Source organism: Micromesistius poutassou (genome assembly GCF_964030765.1).
Source record: "Micromesistius poutassou genome assembly, chromosome: 19".
Taxonomy (NCBI): domain Eukaryota; kingdom Metazoa; phylum Chordata; class Actinopteri; order Gadiformes; family Gadidae; genus Micromesistius; species Micromesistius poutassou.
Window position 1 is genome coordinate 10,923,311 of NC_140289.1, and position 17,925 is coordinate 10,941,235.

Sequence of the window (17,925 nt, forward strand, 5' to 3'; positions counted from 1 at the left end):
CTGGTGGCAGTAGTTGTTTAAAAACACAATCAAATCATTCAAGTTCAAACTATGTAAGATATAAGGAACATATTAATTCATCTGTGTGTTTTATTACTAGATCTATATTTATATTTTCCCCATTGGGACGGTTTCAAACCCCACAGCTGATCAGTTTTAAACTTCTAAAGAGTTTATAAATACAAACATGCTATACAGTTGACTTAAAAAAAAAAGGAAAAGGACATTTTACATAAATACAAATCATTTCAAGGTCTCCCACTCACTACATGTCAATAAAAAAAAGTTTGTAGGGCACCAGTTCGCAGCAGTTTAGAATGTTTTTTCTACACCTGAGTTTGTATTGTCAATAAAATAAATAAAAATACAAAAATAAAAATCACAGAAATCAATCAGTCACTTTTTTCCAACATCACCGTGGGTCTCATATCTTGCAGCTGTTTCAACAGAAGGGCGGCCACGACAGAGTAGGCCCCGTCGACGACTATCCTGACCTTACCAAGTGCCTCAAAGTTCTGGCGGTTACTGAACTCCACGCAGGTGTCTTTGGTGTGCAAACTGGACTTCTTCCCGGGAGGCCGACCTCGGGGCCTTGTGGGGTTCTGTTCTGGCGGTGTAGAGTGTTCCAGGAACTTCAGGAAGGACACTTCAAACCCCATGGGTTTAAAGGAGGTCAGAGTTTCGCCGTGCTGCGTCCCGTCGTCTGGCGTCAAGGCAAGGTAAGCCGAGGAGTCGCAGGAATCCGTCTCTTCATCGGCGGCGCTGTGCACTATGCGATTCCTCCTCTTGGACCTCGACGTCGCCTTGGGTTTCACTACGTTTCCAACCAGCTTGCGAGGTCGGCCCCTTTTGCGCTTGACCACGATGGGCTCTTCGGACACGGCCACTGAATCGCTGTCCTCGTCGGAAGGACCGCCATCGAAGAGTCCTCCCGATCTTTCCGCAGCCGCCCTTTTCCGCAAGCCGGGCTTGGCTGACAGGTATTCGCTGCCTCCCAGGCCGGTGTCCGCCATGAGGTCGTCGTCAGACAGGTCCGAGCTGTTGTCGGACTTAGAGTCGTCACTACGACTGGAGTGGTGTTTGAGTCGGGAGAACTTCTTGCAGAAGATGTAGTGGCTTCTCTGCTCTTCCAGGTAGCGCTCAGAGAGCCCGTGGCCCATGTAGTGCTTCATGATGCTGCGCTCCGACCTCATGACGGACTCGCAGCCCGCTAGCATGCATGGATACTGCAAGGTGAACTTCTTGGTGCACAGCGCAGAGGCCTCGCCCTTGCTCTTTAAAGAGGGCTTGCCATATTTAGTCCAGTTGTTCTTCTGTGTCTTCTCCGGTCGTTTTTTCTCACTTACTTTCTGAAGCTTCTTATTGCTCTGGATGTTCTCCTTCCCGTTAATGGCTTTGACAATTGGGTAATGGGAATTATGGGAATTCTGTTTTGGACACTCTTCCGGTATAGTTTGATTCAGCACTTTCAGTTGGTAGGTCTCGGGGTGCTTCTTCATCGTGTGTCGAAGCAGGTTATACTTTGTGGCATATTTTCGGTCACAATCTTCCACATCACAACTGAACCCATTTAATGTTTCTTGTCTGGACAGCGTCACGCCTCCGTGTAGTTCCTTGATGTGTCCGACGTACTTCCAGAAGGAGCTGAACATCGCCACACACCTCTGCTGGTCGCAGGCGAACTGGCCGAGGTTGATGCGAGACAGGATCGCACCAGCCTTGTCCAGGCTGAACTCGTGGAGCTGGAGGTAGTGCTGCAGCAAGCTGGGAACCTCCTGGAAAACTCGACAACAGTCCTTCTCCTGGCATCGGAATTCAGGAACAAATTCGTTCTCAGAATCTGCCACCTCCTCATCTTCTTCCTCTTCTTCTTCAGACTCCCTTGATTCGTCCGCTGCTTCGGTTCCATCCTGTTCTTTGTTGACCTCCAGCACAGAGAGTGCAGACTGGTGGATAGCCCGGTAGTGGAGGATGAGGTTGTGTTGAACTGTAAAAGCTGCGGCGCATCCCTCGTGAACGCAGCAATATGGTCGGTACGGATTAAAGACTGCATTCAATTTCTTCCCTTTTAACTTCTTTGCTGCCTCTGGAATTGGCCCCTCGACTCTCCTGGCTGAAGTTGTCTTGTTAATTTGTGGTTTATCGAAAGGTATAGTCATGCTAGCTTTATTTGGAGACGAGGGCAATGGGGCTGGGGGAGTTGGTGCAGATTGCAAAAAAAGCCGACCATATCGATCAGCAGAGTATCGAGTTGGCGTTGCGGGGACATGTCTGTGTTGTCCATCCGACAAATTGGAACCAGAAACTGTATGGGGTGGCAGCTGGCTGCTCCCTGTAGATGCCTGGGTGGCAGGATGTCTGTGGACTTGAGTGAATCGATTGTTACTGCTGGAGTTCTGCTGTATAACATCTTTGCCACTACGCTCTCCAAACGATGGTGGTTGGCATTCGTAGGATTCTTGGAGGGTTATGCTTTCATTTTCAATGGCATTCTGGTCTGCTTCAGTTTGGGGCTGGTTTTGGATACCTGGGGATTGAACGACAGGGACTAAAGTGGGCTTTACGTGTAATTTGGAGATTTCATCGTTCGACATCCGGTGAGCAGTCTGGTAGTGAACCCGGCGGTTGGAGTTGCGTGTAAATGCTTTACTACATTTATGACAGCCGAATGGTGCTAATTTAGCATTCCTTTGCTTTGCCTGGTTAATCATCTCTAGCGTGTAGTTGTGGACTCTAAACATGTGTTTCCAAAGCACATCAGAAGACATAGCCCTAAAGGTGCAGTCTTCACTATGACAAGCAAACGGCTTGACAAATCCTGTATCAGGATCAACGTTTGTTGGCCCGGTCTCCTCCTCCTGTTTCACAGAGGTTTGTATATTACCTTTCACCTCTCCGACCGTTTCGGGTCCCCCACATGCACTATGACCATCTATTCCCCATGGCCTACAAACTCCAGATAATGCCACTGGATCGCTCTGTTCTACCATGTTGAGGGTTGGGGAACCACATGGCTGGGATGAAGACCCTCTAAAACCAGTAAAGCCAACGCTACCTCCTGGACATCCACTGGGGAGCGAAGATGGAGTTCTAGATTTTTTTTGAGCAATCCGTCTTGATTCTGAAGGAGAGTGATGAACACTAATGTTTGAAGGTCTCAAATTAGAACTAGCACTAGCTCTATGGTTAACTGAATGAAATACGCTGCTTCTCTGTGTGAAGTCACCAGATAAAATCTGCTCTCTTAATCGTTTCTTGACATCTTGTTCACTTTGCCACCTTGTCTCGCCCTGATTAACACTGGACGGCGCCAAACTATGCTGCCCCATAGAAGTTTGCTGCTTCGCTTCATTTGAAATTATATCTGTTTGCTGATTAGTTGTCACATGATCAACAGGAAGACTTGGAGGATTAGGCCTGACATTTTGGTTTTCTGACAGGATCTGCGAGAGTATGGGGTCTGGGTAAATGGGACTGCTATACTGAGGGAGGTTTGACTGAAGGTAAGGGCCCGGGTAAAACTGCTCCTCCTTCTTAATGTGCACGTCCCCTGTGTGCTGTATAACAGAGTTTTGTGGCATCCGCTCAACACCGCCGTAGGTACCTTGGAAGAAAGGCTGGGAAACGGATGCCTGGTCAAATAGATCAGACATGTTTGCTTCAGCCATGATCTGTTTCAGAATATCATCCTCAGACCCCATCCCAGGAGAATCAGCTTGGTGGAAGCCTGAAGCAGGGAAAGCGTTTGGGTGTGCTGCAGTGTTTTCCACGGGTTGCGATAGCCCCTCCTGATTGAGTGCAGACTGATCGTGTAGTGACTGGGAATTAAATTGATTCTCTGTTGGCTCAGAGTTGAGAAAATCCAAAAATGATGATGGCAGATCTGCTGCTTGTTGAGCCTCAGGCAGTGGCTTGCACGTTAGACGCTTGGACAAGTGGCCTCCTAAGGATTTGGAACAGTTAAATTGTCTACTGCACCTCGGACAACTGTATTTGCCATCTTCAACAATGGATGGCCACTTTGGCCTTTTTCTGGGTTTATTTTGAGAGTCTGCAAGGCTTTCAGAGGTCTCAGTGTTTAGATATTGGTTATTGCTACCGCTTGAAGATGAGAATTTGTCCTGCGTTTCACTTGCCTTTGTTATTGCCGGGGAGATATAATTTGAGACAGAGCAATTATCATTTATTGATGTGAATGATTGAAGTGAATTCCCCACTTCACTACTGTCAATGTATGATACTGAAGCTGAATGTGGGCTTTTTTGGACCAGAGGCGGATCCATGGAGTGCCCCAATAGAAGCCCTCCACTGTTGAGATCAACCTGTAGCGTCCTTTGCATATTTGATGGATAAACGTGGGCGGGAATCTGACCGTGTCCTTGATTACTGTGCCATTGAGGGGTAGGTGCAACTGGATTACTGTGACTTGCCAACTGAGAAACAACAATAGGATTAAGTATATTCCTCATATTTAAGGGAACATCATGATTTTGAACAGAGGTGAGTTGACTAGTGTAACATGAACTTGGATCCATAGTAGGATAAGGCAGAGGTTGGTGGACAACTTGTTTCTGGGTGGCACACATTTGGACAGCTTCAGTCTCTGAGGTTTGTGATGGAGGAACCAGTCTGGTACTTCCGACAGACCCATTGGCAAGCGGCATGCCCTGGGGATTCTTGACATTTTTCTTTGCAATTTTCCATTGATCATAAAACTCTGGGTGCGCAGCACGCATGTGCTTTGTGACACTTCTGTAGGAGCTGTAGTTCCTCGTACAGTTTCCAAATGCACAATGGTGTCGCTCTTGTGTTGAGGGAGTGACTTGGTTTACAGGATAAGGTGCAGTATTGCCTGACCTGATCCCAGATGGTGGAAGAGGGGTCATCGATGGAGGAAGGGTTTGAGACATTCCTAAAGGTATGCCATTGTCAGGTGGATGCATGTTGGTGCATGTGGGCTGGAACTGTTGCGGATAGGTTACGTTGCAGTTGGAAGAGTACATCATCGACCCAGGGCTTTCATTAGGGGAGAATATCGGTGTCTGGTCTTCAAACGCATTTCCGTGGCCAATGTTTGACATGTTGAGTCCTCCATTTTGAGCTTCAAATGAAGGAGTGTCTCGACCCTGCAGGGCGGCTCTTAAATGATCGAAAGAATGAGTTTCTGGACTAGCCATGGGTCTATTTGGATGGGAAATGAAATTGGAATTCACAGAGGACCGAATAGCAGAAGTATCTATATCCTGTGTTTGACAGATGGAGGACAAAGGCATATCTTGGCATTCACTTTTGACCCCGTATTGTCCAAAGTCCTGCAACGGCCTGCGAGGAGAGGTCAGTAGGCTTTCTATTGAGTTTAACGGCAGTGGCTGCCGACCACTGACATTAGCACAACTAAAGTCCTTTGATTCATGAGAAAACTCCAGTGAAGAGGAAAGTGAGTCGGACAGCATACGCTCTATTAGCGAAGGGCCTGAATTTTGTGAATTTTGTTGTGAATTCTGTTCTGGGTTCTGCAGTAAATTCTGTTGTGAATTCTGTTCTGGGTTCTGCAGTAAATTCTGTTGTGAATTTTGTTGTGTAATCTGCTGCTCCTCTTGCGTTGTTTCAGTGGCGTGTTCTTCCTGGTGTAGCTCTAACTGGTTTTGAGAATGGAATAATTTTCCACAGTCTGGGACTTTACATGTGAAGGTTTTATAGTGCTGGGCCTCGTGGTCATAGAGCTTAAAGGCTTCATTGAAGATTTTTCCACAGTTCGGGAACATGCATCTTGCCTTGAACACACCGTGGCTTTTCCTGTGAACAAGGAGTTCAGGGTTGGACTGGAAACTAGCTTTGCAGTTCAACTGAATGCAGATGTAGGGGTTGACGCCACAATGCACCTGCAAGTGGTCGCTGAGGTGGGCGACATTGACAAACTGCCGAAGGCAGTACTGGCAAACAACCTTGTTGCTCTGCATTTCAAGGAAACGCTTGGCCTCCTCGTTGTCCCCATGGGCCTTCACATGTGCAAGAAGATTTTTTAGAAACTTGAAGCTCTTTTTGCAGCTTGACACAGGGCAGACATTTTCTTCATGGCTTTTCACCTGAAATCCAGAGACATCGGTCCGGGCAGTATGTGATGTGACTCCACTCGGTCCTTGCGAATCTCCATTTGTGTGAAGGTAATTCTCAGACTTGGCTTTTAATGCTGCTATCACTGGGGCTGCCGTTCTGGGATTAGCCAATTGTTTGTTGTTTTTCATCGCAGTTAGTCTCTCTTTAGAAGACTGCTTTACGTGAGAAGCCACATGGGGAACCAAAGTATCTTTTGAGGTAAATGTTTCCTCACATATCGGGCAGCTATAGACGCCAGCTTTTAAATGAGTCTGTGCGTGACGCACTATCCGGTGGCCCAGAAACTCCTTATCACACAGCACACAGTACTGCATGTACACCTGAAAGTTCCGGAACCTGGCAGACACAAACCCCTTCTGCCTCAGCTTTTTGATTTCCCTGTTTTTCTGCCGCCGGTCCGTGATTTCGTCCAGCTCATTGGTGGTGTCCACAAAGCAGGTGGCGAGGTCTCGCCGGTCCTCCTGGCCAGGGTGCTCTTGGCCCTCCTCCTCCTCATCGGGTCCCTCTGGGTCCTCGTTGTCGTTGAGCAGGTCGATGGAGGACACGATGGCGGCCTCCTCGCCCATCAGTGCCAGGCACTGTCGCTTCAGCGCTCTCCAGTCCCAGAACTCGGGGTCGAAGGGCCACTGGGTCTTGAAGACCAGCAGGAGCTCACAGCGCAGGGAGTTGGGAACGGGCATGTTCTCCTCCTCAAGCTTCTGGTCGGGCTCGTTGTACAAGCTCTCCACGGCGTAGTAGGCGTCCACGGTGGGCTCCAGGAGGAACTCTGTGAGCTGGCAGGCGCGCTTCACCTCCAGGTCGTTGGAGAGCAAACAGGAAAGGGTTTTGCAGATGGTGGCCTTGGAGTTTCCGTCACTCGACTCCAACTGCAGCGCCATGATGCACATTTCAATGCATGTCGGCAGGCCAGCGCTGTCCATCTACGAGATAGAAGGTACTAGTGTCAGTTCAATTGATAAGATATTACATGTTAAATAACCAATGTTTAGGGCTTATAAGGTTCTACATCATAAGTATTTCATAAATAAAACAGAATATTACAGTTCCCTGCACTAAAATCCCAGCCGAAATGAATCACTAACAAACTTTTCACAAAGAAAAAAAACACAATTTACAAAAAAAATAATGCCTTAAAGGATATTTTAAATACTTAATTTCAATATCACTATTATTTATCAATGCCAATGTTGGTGCAATCAAGGATTTTCCTGAAAAGTATGTTAGAGAAAGTAACAATGGAGAATATTTCAGGCCACACTTTAGTGAACCACCACCAGAGAGCATCATCACTCTCCCTTTTGAGCCACACACATCAACAGAATTTCTGAATTACCTCTGATTGGACGACTTTGATGAGGAACAGGATGTGAAACACCGTTTTGGAGAGCATGGACATCTTGCGGCATCTGTCCAGGAAGTCCTGCTCAGAAGACTCCAGCCTCTTCATCAGCTTGCTCCAGAACAAGGTGAGCTCCCTGGAGGAGAAACAAGGAACCCTTCTCAATGAGGAGGCCGGATGGTGTAGTGGTCTGTGTGTTGGACCTTGAGCCGAAAAGTACTGGGTTGAACCCAAATTTCCACAGTGAGTGTACCTGTAGACGTCCTTGAGCAGGATGCCCTAACCCCTACCTATAACGATTAGCTATTAAGTAGCCAGTTTTGCATAAGCACCTGCTACATTACTCAATAGTACATTGGTAAATAGAGAATTAGTAGTCACATATGTACTTTTAGTAGCAAGCATTGGATAGAAAAGCTAATCTAATTTAATGGTATTCCCACTGTTTCCAAACCCTCTGTTGGGTTCAGGCCTGAGTTGGGGTCACCTGATAAGCAGCATATGAGATAGAGATATGCTATATGCAGGTGAAGATACCTTTCTATATCCTTTTTTTCTGTTTTAAAGGCTTAAACAAAAGAATGTTTGTATATATACAAAACACACTGCCTAATGAGTCGTAGCCACCATCAAACACTTACTGTGGTGCGATGCCCATACTTTCACCGGGACATTGATATAACAAGCAGCGGTTGATTGGGTTAGAACAATGTGTGTGGAACTAAGAAGTACACCAAAAATGTTGGGAGATGCAAAAAAATTCCCGTAACAACAAGAGTTGCTGTGCGGCTGCAGTAGCATAGGAGGTTCTTACCAGGCGCAGTAGGTGTCTGCTTGGAGGAGCTGATGGGTGAGGAAGGCAGAGCAGAGGCTAAACGCTACCCTCTCGTCACCATCAGACTCCAGGTTACAGATCATCTCCAGCGCATCCCGACAGTCGACCTTAGACAGCTGGGAACACAACCAGCACGGCACAGGTGCGTCGTTAGCACAGGAAGTAGGGAACTTGACTGTTAATTAATGTGGCCGTTTCCATTAAGGAACCTTGATTTGCATGAATGAATTACGTTGCTTCCTAGGTCTGAAGGTCATATCCCTTTTAAATCAATACGGTAATGGTGGATGCTGGATGGAATTATGTTAAAGACAGATCTGTTGTTGCTTTGCTTACATTACCTTATACCTTCCTTATTTCGGCAATTAAAATTAAGAACTGTAGCATTAAAACTGATTGGTCTTCGTTCTATAAATGTAATCCTGGTTAAGTCACCAATCATTGGTGTCAAATTACATTAGACTGTTCAACTGTTGAGAGAGCCTGGCCAACGAGATTCTTATGGACATGTAAACAGATTAGAGTCCATGTCCTAAAACGCTTCTCAAACAAATTCCTCCGCAGAGTCAATAAAGTTGAATGGACACGGCCACTAACACGTAAATTAAATCTCAGTCGAGGGTGACCAAACACTGGGGAACGTGAACTTGCCTCCTCCATGAGCCGGTCGTGCTCTGCGGTGGTGCACAGGCAGATGAGGTGCGTTTGTTTAAAGTGCCCCGTGCCCTGGAAGCCAGGGTGCTCTGTGCAGGCCTGGGCCAGCGCCTCCGCCTCCTTCAGACGGCCCTCCTCCTTCATCAGCTGCTTCAGCCTCATCTCCAGCAGCACCGGGCCTTCCTGCTCCAGGAACCCATCCACTGCACACACACAGAAGACAAAAGGGAAAAGGGATTGGATGAGTCATCAACAACGCAATAACACAACCTGTCTGGTGCACACCTGCAGATGTGTGTAACCTGAGCTCTAGGGTTACCCTGGAAATCCAGATTTCTCACGAGAGCGCAATTTGAATTTGCTCAGCGAGTCACTCTGGGAACAAGCAATATACTCACTCCCCGATTCCACTGGCCCAGAACATTAAAGACCGGGTAAACCAAAAATAATTATGGGTTTTGAGTTTATAATACCACAGGAAAATATATTATTAACCACCCTGCCAAATTTGAAGGACTAAAAAAATCGCGAAGTATATAAAATTATGCTTCAAAGTTGATGAAAAATGAGCAGTAATCCCTGGCTCAGGACGGTGGGGGCGTGTGCGCTGCAGGCCAGGAAACCACGCCCATCACCGGAGAGCCAACTGCAAACTGACAATTCAAACCAGACTCGTGAGCGGTAAAACCATAGACGGGTGAAACCACAGAATGCTAGTGCGCGGTTAATGTATTTATACCTAGAGGGCAGCAGGGGGCGGGTTTATGTGAGTAAGACCGCTTTACGTAACGCGGTCCTCGATGTAGACCCGCCCATTTTAAACCTGCACACAGAACATTCTCTGAGGCCTAGCTCCTCAAGGAAATGATGAATGGGAAAAATATTTTTTACATGTTTTGAGGGACACATTTAAGGCCTAATTAATATGAAAAGAAGAAAAATACTGAATTTGGTTTACCCGGTCTTTAACCAATCACATCGGTGTATCTGATATAGGCGGGTCAAAAGCGTTGCTGTTATACCAACTGGATACGGCAAGAGTCTTATCTATTGGTTAGCTGGTCTGGATATGTCCCCCCTTGTATTCTTCTGATTGGTCGTAGTGTGATCCAATTGCGTGCAGTGATATTTTCAAACGCATACTTGGTGCCGCCCCTCGAGTTGGGCCATTTTCATTACTCATTGCCAGACCCTACAGCTTTCTAGATGTGGGTCTGGATTTCCAGGCTACTCTAGGGTTGGATTGATGCATCGTTTGTTGAGTTGTACCATCACCAAGACAGCACTTTGTGGAAATGAAGGAGATTTTCACTACTGCAAATTCCAAAAATAATGACAATAAAAATTAAAATTCTAGTAACCTCATGTATGGATTCCAACAGCTACTCTGCACTTGATTGTTCTCAGCCTCACTTGTAAGTCACTATGGATAAAAGTATCAGATAGACGACTAAATAGTAAATAGTACGGTAGATGAAGACAGATGTCTGATATTAAGCTCTGTTATCCATCCATCTGTCATCCACTGATCCACCAAAGAGCCCAACAAGGTGAGGACTTTAGCGGGGGAAAGCACGGATCAAGTGTGCCTCCATCTCCGTCTCATAGCCAGATGGTCAGATCAGATGGTCAGATGGTCCGACAGGCCCGTGGTGCAAACGTCTAGTGCCTACATGCAGACAGATGTACTAAAGGCGCAGGTAGGGGACAGGGCAGAGAGGAACACCAGGCTCACCTTGATCCTTTGGCTGGGTCTCCTGGGAGAGGACGCCCTGCAGCACCGGGCTGGCCCACACACCCGTCTGCTGGGTCAGGGAGCACAGCAGGCTCAGCTGGGGGATCCCGCTCTCCTGGAGCCGCGAGTGGGCCCTCTGCGCACACACACACACACACAGGCAGCCGCTCAGTTAAGATCAAGGATAACATTGTTTACATTCAGGGCACTTAGCAGACGCTTTTATCCAAAGCGACTGACAATAAGTACATTTGTCAGAAGAATGAGAAACAATATATCAATGTCAGGTATATCAGGCTGTCGGTACATCAGGATAAACACTGAGTGCTGAAAAGCTAACCTGTGCTAAAGCTAGCTCTCTAAACTGAGGGCTAACATGAAGCCAGTTGTAAATAGGACGCGAAAAGGTTAGATCAGGCCAAGCACTAACATCAGGCTAATCTTTAACAGTAATACGCTAACACAAAGTCAAAACAAGTGCAAAAAATCAAGCTCAATGCTCAAGGACACAGGACAGCCCAGTTTACGGGTTAACAAGACAGCTGCAGGATGCAATGATCTGTGTGTTACCTGGACTGAGAACCTCACTTCCTCCCAGAAGCTGGCAGGAAGCTCCTCCCTCAGGGACAACAGCAGCTCAATGAAGCTCCTGCAAAATTAAACAAAACAAACTTGAGATACAGAAATACATACGATAAACATTATAACTACTGATATAGATTTACACCTGATCACTGCTGAATGGAGGGATAGCAGACCTCTGCTCTGTCATATATAAATATCAATCATATTATCAGGTTGCAGTTAAAACCAAATATTTGGTTCATGGATCATTATAAAAGCAGCTCAGCTGCTTGTCAGAGCAATCACATTTAAGACCTGACTTTGAACTCTTGTGACAACAATTTATATTATTCATCGAGTAAATTATCAAACTAAGAAAAATTACTTTAGATTAATCAACCATGAAAATAGTAGTTGCAGCCCTAGAATAATGTATCGATTGCACCGATGGACCAGCCACAAACCACTCCACTAAAACTGAAGACCAAAGAGTAATGTTTGGTTAATGCTTGAGTAATACCTCTCCTGTGCAATGCGCTGGAGACATTAATTAAACATTGAAGCGTGTCAAGTGAAAAGATGCACACTTGCAGCCTCGTGACCCTTTCTTCTATGTGCACGCGGCCCCCAGCCCTGACCCCGAGATCCTAACGAGATCTGAAGCTCATCGGTCCCCCGGGCCGCGGTACTCACAGGGCCAGCCGCTCCAGGACCAGCGGGACACTGTCACACTGCGGGGAGAGGGCGGCGGAGGCCTGGCTGTAGGCCAGCAGGGCGGCCGTGTACACCTCCACCAGTGGCAGCGGGTCCTGCTCCACCTTCCAGCAGCCGGCATACTCCACCAACGTCTGGGGGGGAGAACCAGAACAGGCGTAGGATGAATCACACATCACTAGGAGGACGCCCCCACCGCAACACCAAGAGTAAGAACGGGGAAAGGGATCAAATGGCCAGCTCTTTTCTACAGTTTGACAGTTTTATCCAAATTGACTTACAGTGAATTTCCATACAGGTCATTAGGGAGCAGGCAAAGGTTAGGCAATGAACCCAGACAAAAGGTCATCAACGAGCAACGAGGATGCCTACATGTTACTCTGTGGCCATTGGGGATTTAACCTAGTATCCTGGCCCAGGCATTTCAGCGTATGAATTGTCAGGATGAATTGGTGTAATCCAACCATTCACTTTTTCTGTTTAAACAACACACCTCCCTTTGCCATTCAAATGTTGACACACAGGTACATCTGTGTGTCAATAATCCAATACAAATATTCCCAGCCCACAGTGCTTCTCACACGTGTGAACCCCCTATAGGTAATATGAGGAACTGCAGTGACTGATCAAAACAAAGCTCAAGAAGCAGCTCTACAAGAACCACCCAAGTGTAGAAAAGCACAGTCACTTCAAATGTGAAAGTTTCACTTCCTGTTGCTTGACCTTTAAAGTACTTCTATTTTAATTTGCGGAACTTTTTATCCAAAATTGACAAAGTGTGACCTTAGATACATGTCCTTAAGGAGCAGCTATTAAGGATTAGGCCTCTACCTCAAGGATGCTTACAGAAGCCGTCACAGTCAGACATTGGGAATCAAACTAGGGACCTTTTGACCACTACACTAACATTCTCCTTCTTGTTCATGTGTATCTCATGGTCTGTTGTAGTTGAATAGCTGCTTGGTTACTTCACGGGGGGTGGTGATCTATCAGATGAGTGCATTATGCTAGTCCAGTGCATTTTCAGTAAGTTGGTAAAGAGAGCTTCTATTTAGCGGCAAACAGACACCAGAATCTCCCCCGACGGCGCGGGACAAACACGAGCCTCAGGGGACCGTTCTGGAGAAACGAGCGTGTGATGTCCCGACTAGACATGCCTCATTAGGGCTGCAGAATAACATGAGTGGTGTGTGTTTGTTCAACTCAATTCGACTCCAACTGAAATCTTGATTTGACAGAATCCAAACACAGCACAATCAATTCCAGCTTGTGTTGCCTTTTATCGTTCGATAAAAAGAGCATACAGGGGCGCGATAGTCTAGTGGTTAGGGTGTAGGTTCCCAACCAAAATTGTTAGGTTTGAACCCTATGTCCTCAGTCAAAACTGTACGCACCCTTTAACAAGATGCCCCAACCCCTACCCTTTGTCTGCATCCAACCCGTAACAGCTTCTTAATGACTTGTCTCTGTATCCAATGTCTAACCCCTATCTGCTCCTTAATGACCTGTCTCTGTATCCAATGTCTTACCCCTACCAGCTCCTCAATGACCAGTCTCTGCATTCTGCATTCACTCTCTAAGCCTACCTACTCCTTAATGACCCATCCCTGCATTCACTCTCTAACCCCAACCTGCTCTTAAATTACCAATATCTAAAAAAAACTACTGTATGTCACTTTGGATAAAAAATAGTTGCTAAATGACTAAATAAAACAAAGATTCTACACTATGTGGTCTCCATACACAGAAATGGGGATATGTTTTTGAACTTCAACTTTACACCTGCTATTACAAGCTGTAGACAATTGACAATTCGTTGACCAGCAGTTCTAATATACACCCTCCCCAAACCACATCAGTCCCTGTGTTAATTCACTTCCCATGGTTTCCAGATAGGCCACAGCAAAGCAACTTAAAAGGTGTAATTGTGAGTCATCAGCAGAGATAAGAGTATTCACCAATCAACAAAAAGGCCACACAGGTTATTTGTACTCGCCATTATGAAGTTAATATTTGACCATCAAGATACTTCCTTAAAGGTGCAGTGTGTAAGATTTTGAAGCATCCTACATTTGGCAGGTGCAAGTAAATTAAGTCACAATTAACAAATTTCCAATTCAAGAAAAATGTTGTGTGTGTGAACAGAGAGCACATCACTTAGAGACAATCCTAAATTATGGCTATTAATCGGTCATGGTAAAGGCTCATTTTGGACTTCTCTCCGCCTGAAAAAGTATTAAAACGTTGCGTATCTTTCCCTGCAATCTGATATTTTCATGTCCATGGAAGAGGACCCTCTCCCTTTGTAGATATTAAAAAGGCTCATTCTGAGGAAACGAATACGTGTTTTTATTTTCATGGGATTATACACTAATTAGAACATAGTTATGGACATTATATTCCATTTCTGCCAAATCCATTCCGCTAGATCCTACAAAAAAAAATGTAGTGGCATTTTAATAAAACCAAAATTAAAAGAAAGAACACCATTACAAAAAGCGTTTGTTAATACATACAAATGATGTGAATAAAAATGAGTTATTAGGCAATATCGTATTCATTTAAAAAAAAAAAGATTTATAAAAATAAATAAAGACGGAAGGTTTATCATTGTCTTCAATACTAATGGGAGGTTCGTCCTGTAATGCCACAAAACCAAATGGTATGTCTTGTTCTCTCCCACCCTCATAGAGACAGACAATACAACGACACAAACATATTAGATTGTTGACCTTGTAAAATATATATATTAGAAATAATTAAAATATTAACTCGTAATAAAGCTACCAGGTCGAGCTTCTGAGCTAATAAACAGGCTAACATTAGATTCATAATGAAGTCTCCGTCCAGTCAGAAACAGTATTAACCAGCTCTATTAAACATTGCAATAGCCGGCCAGTCATTCACACACTGGCCATTGAACAACAGACGTGTAAAACCCGTCATATTTCGGTAAACATGCAGTGTCTGCTAGCCCATGCTAGTAGCAAACAATCATACCCTTACGGAGAGGTCGGGTACGTTTGTTTTTAACTTCGGCGTCCCCCAGTAGGGTGAAGAGAAAGGCTTGTCCCGTCTTCACGCCTTTACATTATATTCAACCCAACAGTAGCATGGAACATAAATATCGACATTGCCAAATCCGTTGATATAGTTGAATATAAAATACTCACGAGTGAAAAATGTAAAATACAATGGATGCATGTCGGGTCACCCAAAACAACGCGTTACTAGCCCTAACCCCGCCCGCCGGTGCTGCACCATCACCCTGATCCACGCGTCTCCCAGGATTAACCAGCTGTACAGAATGAAACGTACCCGACAGAAGTCCTGGCAGTACTGAGAAGACGCCTCAACAGGGGAGTCCGTATTGTCCTTCACGACCACGTCGTGCAGCTCTTGAAAACGTCGTTTGAGGGTCCCGATCGTTGTAACGATACTGTGTGTTATACTACTGCTACTGCGCTCCGGGTCTATCTCCTCCTCGTCCGCCATCTTCACACCCGAGTCCGGCGCGTCCCACTGCGCGTCACACAATACGCAGTAGTCGCAGCCAGGGATGCGAAGATGCCCCCTTCTGGAAGAGCTTGCCTTACAGTGAAGCGCATATAATGCCAGACAAGTGAACGGTGACATCTATTATTTGGATTTAGGTCGTTATTCCTAGAAAACAGAGCAATTACGACGTACGACATTATTACTTCTTTTTTTTAATATGAGTTGATTGTTGCTGACCAGAAAAAGGCTTAGGTCCCTACAGTGATCATTATGATGCTAAATGTAACAGTATAATATTAGTTCCTGGTGCAATGCAATATCAATAATGATGCTAAATGATACAAGTATATTAAATAAGTTCCAAGGAAACATAATACATTAAGGAGTACAAATTCGTTTAATAGAATTATTGAATAGAATAATTTGGCTCTCTATTATGTCAAGCTTCATATAAAGCCAATCGATTTGAACAGGTTCTTTGTGTCCCATAACATGGTACACAACCAATTAATCTGACAGAATAAAATAAAGGAAAAGATGGAAAGGAGGACAAGAGAAACTTTAATATATTTATGTTTTACATTTCATCTTTCAGTGTTCCTTCTCAAGGTTTCTTCCCTCTGGGTATGAGGAGGTGTTTTCTGTCCTTCGGAGGGCTAAGGGTAAGGGGGTGTTGTGTATTGGGCCTGTGAAGCCCTTCGTCACTGTTACTGTTAATTAAGGGCTATAAAAGGTAAACACAACTGACTTTATTTGTCTTTGTAGTTCTGTTATAACACAGGATCCCCGGTGTCTCCCCCACCCTGTTTCTGTAGCGACCACCGTCTTAGGCGGGGGCCTTCCTCCTGAGCAGTTTTCTAAAGGCCCGCTTGAAGTCGTCGTTGAAGCTGGTGTAGAGCAGGGGGTTGACCAGGGAGTTGGCGTAGCCCAGCCAGGCCAGGACGTCAGAGACCCGCGGGGAGGGCTGGGCCAGCCTCAGCCCCACCAGCAGCTCCTTCAGGAAGAACGGCAGCCAGCAGAGGACGAAGGCCCCCAGGATCAGACCCAGGACCCCCGCCGCCTTCCTCTCCCGCCGCGACGCGCCACCCTGCTGGCTCCGCCCCTCCGTCAGCGCCCCGTCCGAGACGGAGCGCTCCCCGGCCCTCGGCGTGTCGACGGTCGCCGGTCCCGCGTCCGACACGCAGAACGCCCGCGACGGCTGTGGCCGTTGGGGCGGTTGGGGCGGTTGCCCCCGGCAGCGGTCCACGGAACTCTGGCTCCCCAGATTGCGGAGGTTCCGAGAGGAGGAGCCTCTCTTCTGGTACAGCGTCCTCGCCGCGCGGTAGATCCTCCGGTACAGGACCAGGATGACCGCCATGGGCACGTAGAACGCCCCCAGCGTGGAGTACACCGTGTAGCCCACGTGGTCGTGCCGGATGGCGCACTCGTCGCCGCCGCCGCCGTCGTCCACGGCGACCGCGGCCCGCCCGCTCCCCGCCCCGCGTCTCCAGAACAACGGCGGCAGGGATATGAAGACGGAGACGAGCCAGGCGGCGGCGATCATGAGGGCCGCGCGGCGGGCCGACTTCCTGCGGGCGTACTCGGCGGTCGCCTTGGTGACGGCCCAGTAGCGGTCCAGGGCGATGGCGCAGAGGTGCAGGATGGAGCAGGTGCAGCAGGTCATGTCCGCGCTGAGCCAGGCCTCGCACGCCGCGCCGCCCAGCCGCCAGGCGCCCGTCGCCACGTACAGCGCCGCCGGCGGCATCACCAGCGCCGCCACCAGGAAGTCGGTGAAGGCCAGCGAGCAGATGAGGTAGTTGGCGGGCAGGTGCAGCTTCTTGGTGCTGCAGATGGCGGCCATGACGCCGCCGTTGACGACGGCCGTGGCGAGGGCGAGCGGGGACAGGAAGGCCATGGCGAACGCCGCCGGGGCCGTGGCGTGGGTGAGCTGGACCAGCCGGTGTTGGGGGGCGGTGGGCGGGGCGGTGGTGTTGGAGGAGGTGTTCTGGAGGAGGATCAACGTGGCGGCGCCGGTGGGGTCCGCCAGGTGCTCCACCAGCTCCATCTCCGTGGGTCTGGAGGCTCAGCGCGCCGTCTGTAAGGGAGAGGTTCAGGCGTGTGAGCCGTGCGGCTCAACCGGTGGGCTGCCACACGTCAGCGGGGGTCGCCGGGTCTCAGGATGACCCGCGCTGATGAACACGCCTCGTCGGTTTCGATTGATCATTAGTGCATTTGAAGACTGAAAGGTGGAAACGACATTCATGAGCAAAACGTAGGTACATGGTCATTATCTAATTAATGGAGAACTCTAAATTAAAGTCAGGGTAGGCGATTTAGTTTTGCATCATTTTTTGAAATTCTCTATACATCCCAACAGCAATCTATGAATCAATAATCTCACCAAAAAGGGGAAGTAACAGGATAGAACGGGGGAATAAAGGAACATCGTTGATCACCAAGAAGCCCAATAAGCCCCCACACAACCCCCTG

The 17,925-nt window shown here is 47.3% G+C and overlaps 2 protein-coding genes across 2 annotated transcripts; both read right to left on the reverse strand.

The window, feature by feature from the left end:
• Window positions 1–11: 11 nt before the first annotated feature.
• Window positions 12–15,453, reverse strand: znf292b (zinc finger protein 292b; the record flags this gene model as incomplete). The annotated part of the gene is made up of 8 exons (XM_084484154.1): window positions 12–7,037; window positions 7,451–7,592; window positions 8,271–8,407; window positions 8,943–9,148; window positions 10,681–10,816; window positions 11,251–11,329; window positions 11,938–12,092; window positions 15,277–15,453. 8 exons carry the CDS (start codon window positions 15,451–15,453, stop codon window positions 393–395), a joined length of 7,677 nt encoding a protein of 2,558 aa, XP_084340280.1. The 3' UTR covers window positions 12–392.
• An 829-nt stretch (window positions 15,454–16,282) lies between these two features.
• On the reverse strand, window positions 16,283–17,500 carry htr1e (5-hydroxytryptamine receptor 1E; the record flags this gene model as incomplete). Its single annotated transcript, XM_084484298.1, has 1 exon — window positions 16,283–17,500. The coding sequence occupies one exon, from the start codon at window positions 17,498–17,500 to the stop codon at window positions 16,283–16,285; it is 1,218 nt and encodes a 405-aa protein (XP_084340424.1).
• Between the last annotated feature and the right edge of the window lie 425 nt (window positions 17,501–17,925).